Here is a 9,132-nt window from a genome sequence, read left to right on the forward strand (position 1 = left end):
AATGTTGTGTTGCAATTGCAAAACACAATTTCTCATTTAACAGTGTTAAATAACACTGCAGCAAGGTGAAAATGTAATCTGTAGACACTGAATAATTCATGAAGTTACCTGTTACTTGTTCTGATTAACATATATATCGCTGAACTTGTTTGTTTATATTAATATTTAAGTATGTGTGCTATGCACAAGTGTAAAAGCTGTGTCTAGTTTGCCCAAAAGACTCAATATTAGCAGATGATTGGGTGTACCCAGCTGCTGTTATTGGTCACCTGGAACCTTTAAGGGAAGGCCCAGCCTGACCCATTTGCCTCCCTTCCTTTCCAATGGTGAAAATGGCCAGTCGATCAGAAAGATGACTGGTTGATTAATAAAAGATAATGTTTGGGAAACTGTGACTGGCCACTTTCCAGTATTGTTCCTTGAATACTTGTCTTGCTGTGGAAGCAGTAAGACTGTGGCCAGAAATAGGGAAAATTTGAGATGCAACTTTGGTAGGGTGGCCAAAGGTGCGCACAGGTGAAATATAAGGAGCATGGAGTGAGCAAGATGATGATTGGAGTTAATGGGGAATAAGGGTTGATGGCACTTGGAGACATGGTGTAATGGAATCAGGCATTCGAAACATGGGGGGCTATTAGAATGGAGGGGGGGGGGGGGATGCAGAACATGAAGGAAAGAAAAAAATAAAGACTTGCATTTATATAGCACCTTTCAAAACCTCAGGACTTCCTAAAGCCACTGAAGTACTTTTTTTTGAAGTGTAGTCACTGTTGAAATGTATGAAACGTAGTAGGCAATTTGCACACAGCAAGGTCCCATAAAGAACAATGTGATAATGACCAGATTATCTCTTTTTTTAAAGTGATGTTGGTTGAGGGATAAATATTGGCCAGGACACTGGGGAGAACTCCCCTGCTTCTCTTCGAAATAGTGCCATGGAATCTTTTACACCTGAAAGGGCAGATGGTACCTCAGTTTTACGTCTCATCCGAAAGACGGCACCTCCGACTGTACAGCACTCCCTCAGTACTAGGGTCAGACTAGATTTTGTGCTCAAGTCTCTGGAGTGGGACTTGAACCCATGATCTTCTGACTCAGCGGCGAGAGTGCTACCCACTGAGCCACGGCTGAAGGCAAAAGTAGAAGGTGGCAGGGAAATTAATGAGCGAGTACCATTGCCTGTTCATTTAGTCCAACAATTGAAATCCGAGGGAATTTTAAAAATGATTTTTTCTTTGTGTGTTGCAGTGGCAGATGAAAGCAACGTTGGATCTCTGGCAATGTACCAATACGGTAAGATGTTCGGAGGTTTCTCTTGCAGAAATTCATTCCCATCGGTTCAATGTTTGGGTTACTCTACGTTCACACGAAATCAGCCTGATTCATCATCCCACTTCATTTTTTTTTTAATTTTGTGAAATGTTTTTTTGTTTCCCATAAAATCTGGTGAGTAAGTTGAACCTCCAGTCAGATTTTTTTCCTTAATATTGGGGCAGAGAATGATAGAATCTCACAGCACAGAAGGAGGCCATTCGGCCCATCGTGCCTGTGCCGGCTCTTTGAGAGGGCAGTCCAATTAGTCCCACTCCCCTGCTTTTTCCCCATAGCCCTGCAAATTTTTCCTTTTCAAGTATATATTCAATTCCCTTTTGAAAGTTACTATTGAATCTGTTTCCACCACCCTTTCAGGGAGTGCATTCCAGGTCATTACAATTTGTTGTGCAAAAAAAATTCTCCTCATCTGCCTCCTAGCTTTTTTGCCAATTATCTTACATCTGTGCCCAGGATCCCATATGCTTTTTTAACAGCCTTATTGACATATCCTGCCACCGTCAAAGATTTGTGTATGTGAACCTCGTTAACTTAGTGTTTTGTCTTTTGAGGGGAGGGCAATGCGAGTGTGAAAAAGGGGATGCACCTTTTACATCAGATTTTATGGTACATAATTCTTCCTTCTGCAGAAGACTGTGCTATGACTTGTGATGGTGTGCCTTGTTGTGGCATCATTGCTGATTATGGTCTGTTTGAGCACCTGTTAAGTGGTTATTTTCTTAGAGCCAAAATCGGCTCCCAATCCGTGTCTGTTGAAGCTTTTTTGCTAAAAAGTGTTAAATGAACTATCGAAAGATTATCTGCCAGGTTAATAAGTGAGAGGATAGCTCAGTAACGTAACTTGTGTTTCATCACCTCTGCTGTTTTAAAAAAAAACTATTAATTTAATTCGAGATTATTCCTCCTCCCCAGCATGTTCCTCAAGGAAATAGAAAAATCGTTAGCAAAATTAAAAAATCTGTGCTGCAGAACAAACTTCCCATGGTGATCGACATGAGGATGAAGCAGCTGAGATTTTGGATCAGGCTGTTTTAGGAAGTGATCCTGCCACAAACTCCCCATTGAGGCAGTAATATCCATTTAATAGCGCATCACGTTGCGATCCATATTCCCCATTCTCATCAGTGCACAGCGTAATCTATCAAAGGGACATCACTGTCCCTGTAACTTTGTTAGGCAAGCTTTTTCTGTTTTTAATCTATTTATAAGCGTACTTCATGTTGTGTTGCTTGTGGGTGATGCAAAAATGATACTCGACTTCCAGAACAGAGCGATTAAAATTCCCTACCCAAAAAGGTGCCGACACTCTTGTAATTATTAGTTCCTGACTGAAGTTCAGCCAGTATAGGTATCATACTGTTAACCTGTCCTGTTTTGCAAACATAAAAACTCATTTTGCCAAACAGTTTTTTTTGTATTTCATACTTTATATAGATTTATTTTTACACATGGATAACATCTCATGATAAGCGCCTAATTTATTTGCAAAGGTAAAATCATAATATACTTAACTGGAGTGCGCGACAATTCTTAATTTGGTCCATGAAACAGTCGGAAGTTCAATTTTAATATAAGTAAAAGCCTCAGAAGGAAGGAATTATTTACCAAGTCCCAGTTTATTCGTAACTTATATGATTCATTTGTACCAACAATGAGGTTGGACGTGAGCCAGGTGCAAACATCCCACACAGGTGACCTCCAACCGTGATTATGACCATGGGTTCTGCACCATGAAATGACGACGTGAAGTGAGGCTTCCTGTGGTGTGGGTAATTATAATACACTTTTAGGAAGGAAGGGGGCATCTTACCTTCTAGCTTATGTTAATGTAGTGGGAAGAATTGGTCTGATTGATGTGGGCTTTCAAGATGCATTATGATTTTATTAGAAATACCACCGGAGGAAACTTTCACCAATGCATAGAATTTATAGCAAATAAACAGGCCATTCGGCCCAACTGGTCCATGCTGGTGTTTATGCTCCACATGAGCCTCCTCCCCACCCCTCTTCATCTAACCCTATCAGCATATCTTTCTATTCCTTTCTCCCTCACGTTTATCTAGTTTCCCCTTAAATGCATCTATGCTATTCGTCTCAATTACTCCTTGTAGCGAGTTCCACTTTCTCACCACTCTCTGGGTAAAGAAGTTTCTCCTGAATTCCCTATTGGATTTATTAGTGACTATCTTTATGACTCCTAGTTTTGGTCTCCCCCACAAGTGGAAACATCTTCACGATGTCTACCCTATTGAACCCCTTCATAATTTTGAAGACCTCTATCAGGTCACCCCTCAGCCTCCTCTTGCTAGAGAAATGGCCCCAGCCTGTTCAGTCTTTCCTAGTAGTTAAAATCTTTTCAGTTTTGGTATCATCCTTATGAATTTTTTTTTTGCACCTTCTCCAGTGCCATTAATACTTGCTAGCACATGGAGTAGTTGAGGCGAATAGCATAAATGCATTTAAGGGGAAGCTAGATAAACGCATGAGGGAGGATGTAATAGAAGGATATGTTGATAGGGTGAGATGAAGTAGGGTGGGAGGAGGCTTGTATGGAGCATAAACACCGGCATAGACCAGTTAGGCCGAATGGCCTGTTTTCTGTGCTGTAAAATTCTATGGAATTTAATTCTATGTAACTGCAAGCTATTTCAGTGCGCTTGCATCAATAATTTAGCTTTTCAGTTTTACTCTTCAGAATACTTTCTTGCATTTGCTGGGCTCTGTTTTGGAGCTAGGCATTCCGTTTATCTCACTGTGAACACACTGTGATCTCACGGACACGCCAAGATGGGGTAGGGGGGGAATCCCCTTGCAGCACATCTGTTCAGTAGCATTGCTGTCAATGTGTTTAGTCCATTCAGAGATCCAGCACTGGGACCTCTGTTTCAGTGTCTGCCAAACGCTTCGAGTGTTATCGTTCGATGGAACTGTCCTGTAGAATCCTTCAGTGAGAGTCGATTTTCAGGAGTCCGTTTACCCCAGAGACCCAGAATGTGTTAAAAATGAGGAATAGCTCAGCTGGAAACCATAAGAATTACAAATATAATTGTTGTTTTACATTATCCAGTGTATATTTTTTTTGTTGAAGAAAACTGAAAGCTGGGAGGGATATCTGGGCAGCAATTTAATCGTTATATGTTCAGGTGAGGTTCATTACCCGCGCTGAAGCTTCACTCTTGCAGATTACAATGCCATCTGAACTCACTTCAATTAGATTACAGCCTTGTAATTCACTCCCTGCTGCCATCCATTCTGTATTTTCCAGAAATACGTCTTGTTAGGGAAACCTAAAAGAATTGGAATTAGATCAGTATGTGAGCAGCAGCTGGATTCAGTTACCCAATCCATCCCTGTGAGCGAAGAGCGTTGTTATTAATGCCGGTGATTCCTCTAGCTTCCCCGTGATAGATTAGACCTTAATGTTTGGCAGCGTGTGTGCGGAATGCAGTCGTTCAGGAGATGGCAACAGCCTCTTGTTCAGCAGTTCCAGCTGTTTTTTTTTTTGACGTGCTTCTACACTTTGACTTTCCAATAGGGAAAAAGTCAGTCATTTAGTCTTCGCTTCCAGATTAACAGTTGCGCATTTTTATTAACAGAAAACTGCACCCCATTAAGGCACTCAAGCAGCTTTCTTCCAGCAGCTGTACATTTTTTCAGATGTCGAACCTTGACAAATCTGCCCATTTATTTTGTTATTTTAGCTTTCTTAAAGGGATACTGATGCTGGTGAAATGTGTTGTTGATTTAGCATGGCAGCTGGCTTGACAGAGCTTTAGTGGATTTTCTTTTCAAAGCAGGCTCTTCTAAGGATTGAGCCTGGTTTGAAAGTTCCTCAATACAGTGATCTCGCCCCTTTCAATTTGGAACTGAAAGCAAGGGAGCAAACCAGATGCACCAGTAGTTTTATTGTTTGGGCTTTGAACCCAAAGTTCAAACGCAAGAGTTCAAATCCCAGCTTCACCTGATGCTCGAAATTACAACCTGTCCTCGGGCATTTATAGCTGGGGATGCTGATAGCAGCAGAGTGCTCCTGTCTTCGGGCTGGATGGGAAAGTCTGTCAGGAGCACTCTTGCTTTCCTGTGACTAGGCCCCTTGTTCATGGTCAGTCACACCTGTGGTATTTACAACAGAAAGAAAGACTTGCATTTATATTGCACCTTTCATGATCTCAAGACATTTCGAAGCACTCTACAGCCAATGTAGTCACTGTTGTAATGTCGGAAACACGGCAGCCAATTTGCGCACGGCAAGGTCCCACAAAGAAGCAATGAGGTAAACGACCAGATAATCTGATTTAGGTCTTAGTTATTTATATATATATATATATATATATATATATATACACACACCATCAGATAAACAGAAGTCAGCATCAGGGATCATTGTGTTTATAATTCCCCTTTTATTCTGCATTTCAAGTGCCAGGGAGGTCTTTACAAAGGGAGACATGAAGATAAAAGTTCTTCCAACACAGCGCAGTAATGTAAAGGCTCCTTTTCACATACTTGTGCAAAGGAGATTTGTGTTGAGACAGTGGAATTAAATTGACGTCATGAATTGTTGGGTTGAAGAGGTGTATCTAGGTATGTACATCCCTGACATCTTGCAGTGGCTGCAAAAGGAGGGGAGACAGGACGGGAAATACGAGTTGGAAGGTACTGAGGCTCAATCAGATAATCACCAGCTGCTTCTCTCGTTCAGCAACAGCCATGTCTTGAAACTGTAAGAGTTCTCTTGCCAAAAACCTTGTTGGGTTCAATTTTGCACTACAATATGCTCCAAAATGATCCCCTTCATAATCAATTCAAAAGAGGGACAGAAAGCGAGAGAGACAGAAAATCTTTCATTTATACAGTGCCTTTCATGACCTCAGTTCGTCCCAAAGCGCTTCACAGTCAATGAAGATAGAAAATAAAAGAAAGGTGTTTTTTTTAAAAATGATGAGATGTAGGATTTTTTTTCATCATTCTCTTGCTGGTGCAAGCCAACGTCGAAGTATGAGAAATAGGAAGGTTAAAAACCAACACCTTCTTAGGCATCTGATTGACATTTATGTAGTCTGTTGGATGAAGGTTTCTGCTGTCCCAACACTAGTGCTAACTCTTCAGCAATGGAGTTAAAGATGGCTTCGATATGAAGTTACAAAAAGACAAGTTGCTGTCAATTTCTCCAGTGAAAGCAAGAGTTTCCAGTACAAACAACAAAAAAAGGTGCCCCCCCACCCCCACCACTGAACAGCAATTCATGCTTCCACCATTAATATTGATGCAATTACTCCGTATGAAGCACATTCTGTAATGGGTTACCTTGAACTTGGCAACCAGTCTGATGAGGGGTTTACATTTTTGAAACTGCTGTTCCCAATAATGTGCCCTTTTGCGTTGCCAATAGCTTGGGGCCCCGAGTGTACAGTTTGGGAAAGGGAGAGGGCTACGTGCCAATAAAGTGACACATTTGTTGCTGGGTTAATCTGTTACAGCGTTTGGTAAGCTGCTTTTAGGCATTTGCTTGTAACCTTTAGACTGCTGGCAGCTCCAGGGAAATCTGTACTCATTGGTCAGCCATTTCTTGGTTTTAAAGATTTCAACTTGAAACGCTGCGATACTGGAAAAATTCCCTAATAGTCCAAATCAGGGTCCAGAGAAACTTTATTACGATAATAACGTTGCACTACTAAAACATATATACTTAAAAAAAAACTTACTTGAAAAATTTCAAACATTTTGCTCCTGCTTTGAGGCAAATCGGTGCTTGGGCCTTAGCTGTTTACAATATATATCAATGACTTAGATGAGGGGATCGAGTGTAATGTATCCAAGTTTGCTGACGATACAAAGCTAGGTGGGAAAGTAAGCTGTGAGGAGAACGCAAAGAGGCTGCAAATGATATAGACAGGTTAAGTGAGTGGGCGAGAAGGTAGCAGATGGAGTATTATGTGGGGAAATGTGAAATTATCCACTTTGGTAGGAAGAATAGAAAAGCAGAATATTTTTTTAAGAGGTGAGAGAATAAGAAATATTGGTAGTCAGAGGGATTTGGGTGTCCTTGTACCTGAATCACAAAGTTAACATGCAAGTACAACAAGCAATTAGGAAGGCAAATAGTATGTTGGCCTTTATTGCAAGGGGGTTGGAGTATAAGAGTAAGGAGATCTAGCTGCAATTATATAGGGCTCTGGTGAGAGCACACCTGGAGTACTGTGTACAGTTTTGGTGTCCTTACCTAAGGAAGGATATACTTGCCTTAGAGAGGGTGCAACAAAGGTTCACTGTGTTGATTTCTGGGATGAGAGGGTTGACCTATGAGGAGAGATTGGGTAGAATGGGCCTATGTTCTTTGGAGTTTAGAAGAATGAGAGGTGATCTCACTGAAACATATAAAATTCTTAGAGTGCTTGACAGTGTAGATGCTAAGAGGCAGTTTCCCCTGGATGGAGAGACTAGAATTCAAGGTCATAGTCTCAAGATAAGGGGTCGGTCATTTAGGACTGAGATGAGGAAAAATTTCTTCACTCAGAGTGTTGTGAATCTTTGGAATTCTCTACTCCAGAGGGCTGTGGATACTTAGTCGTTGAATATATTCAAGACTGAGAACGATGGAGGGCGGGAAAGTGGAGTTGAGGTAGAAGATCAGCCTTGATCTTATTGAATGGTGGAGCAGGCTCGAGGGGCCGTTTGGCCTACTCCTGCTCCTATTTCTTACGTTCTTAAATAGACTATAAAGAAAGAAAAAAAATTCCATTTATATAGAAGCTTTCACGACCTCAGGATACTAAATATAGCCAAATATATTTGCTATGTAGATAAGTACAAGACAAAGGAAATTGTGCTTAAACTAAGTACAGCCTGTTCCTGATAATTCAAATTTTATGGGGGGTGAAAGAAATTGATTATCCAATAATTCAAATTAAGCAATGTAATTTAATGTAGCAAATTTAAATTATTAGATAATTCGAATTAAGCAACTTCAAATGAATAGAATTGAGGATTTTCTTCACCCACCATTGCCGGCCATGCGTTTAGCTGTCTCGGCCCTAACTTCCTGAATTCTCTCCCTAAACCTCGCCGTTCTCTACCTCTTTCTCCTTCTTTAAGACCCTCCTTAAAACCTACCACTTTGACCAAACTTTTGATCACCTGGCCTAATATCTCCTGATGTGGCTTGGTGTCAAATTTTGTTTGTTAACACTCCTGTGAAGTGCTTTGGGATGATTTACTACGTTAAAGAGGCTATATAAATGCAAGTTGCTGTTGTTGTCATGCTCTGGTCCCAAGTCATATAAAGAGGTTTTCAAGCCCTGGATATGAAAGAAAGAAACTAAATTTATGTAGTCTCTTTCATGACCTAAGGACATTCCAAAGCACTTCACAGCCAATGAAGTATTTTTGAAATGTAGCCACTGTTATGTAGACAAACACGGCAGCCAATTTGCGCATAGCAACATCTAGTAAACAGCAATGAGATGATCAATTGATCTATTTTTTAGTGGTATTAGTTGAGGGACAAATGTTGGTCGGGACACTGAGATAACTCCTCTGCTCTTCTTTGAGTAAAGCCATTTATGTCCACTGGACTGGACCTCAGTTAAATATCTCATCTGAAAGACCTGACAATGCAGCACTCTCTCAGATCGGCACTAGATTATTTGCTCAAGTCCTGAAGTGGGGCTTGAATGCTCGACCTCTGACCTGAGAGGTGAGAGTGCTACCACTGATCTCAGCTCGCCTTCCTGCAAAAAAAAAGTCTTGAAATTGATCCCTAACAAAAGGTAAATTTAGGACTGATGTTGGGAAGTTCTT

General features: G+C 40.9%; 1 protein-coding gene across 3 annotated transcripts in view; it reads left to right on the forward strand.

Annotated features, from left to right (window-relative positions):
* LOC137323945 (partitioning defective 3 homolog B-like) overlaps positions 1 to 9,132 on the forward strand; it is a 750,054-nt gene that overhangs the window by 388,519 nt on the left and 352,403 nt on the right. For all 3 annotated transcript variants that reach the window (XM_067988088.1, XM_067988089.1, XM_067988092.1), the window contains one exon: positions 1,249 to 1,293. In XM_067988088.1, coding sequence (XP_067844189.1) covers positions 1,249 to 1,293 — 45 coding nt within the window. The remainder of the gene's footprint in view (positions 1 to 1,248; positions 1,294 to 9,132) is intronic.

This window comes from Heptranchias perlo, chromosome 7 (genome assembly GCF_035084215.1).
Source record: "Heptranchias perlo isolate sHepPer1 chromosome 7, sHepPer1.hap1, whole genome shotgun sequence".
Lineage (NCBI taxonomy): Eukaryota > Metazoa > Chordata > Chondrichthyes > Hexanchiformes > Hexanchidae > Heptranchias > Heptranchias perlo.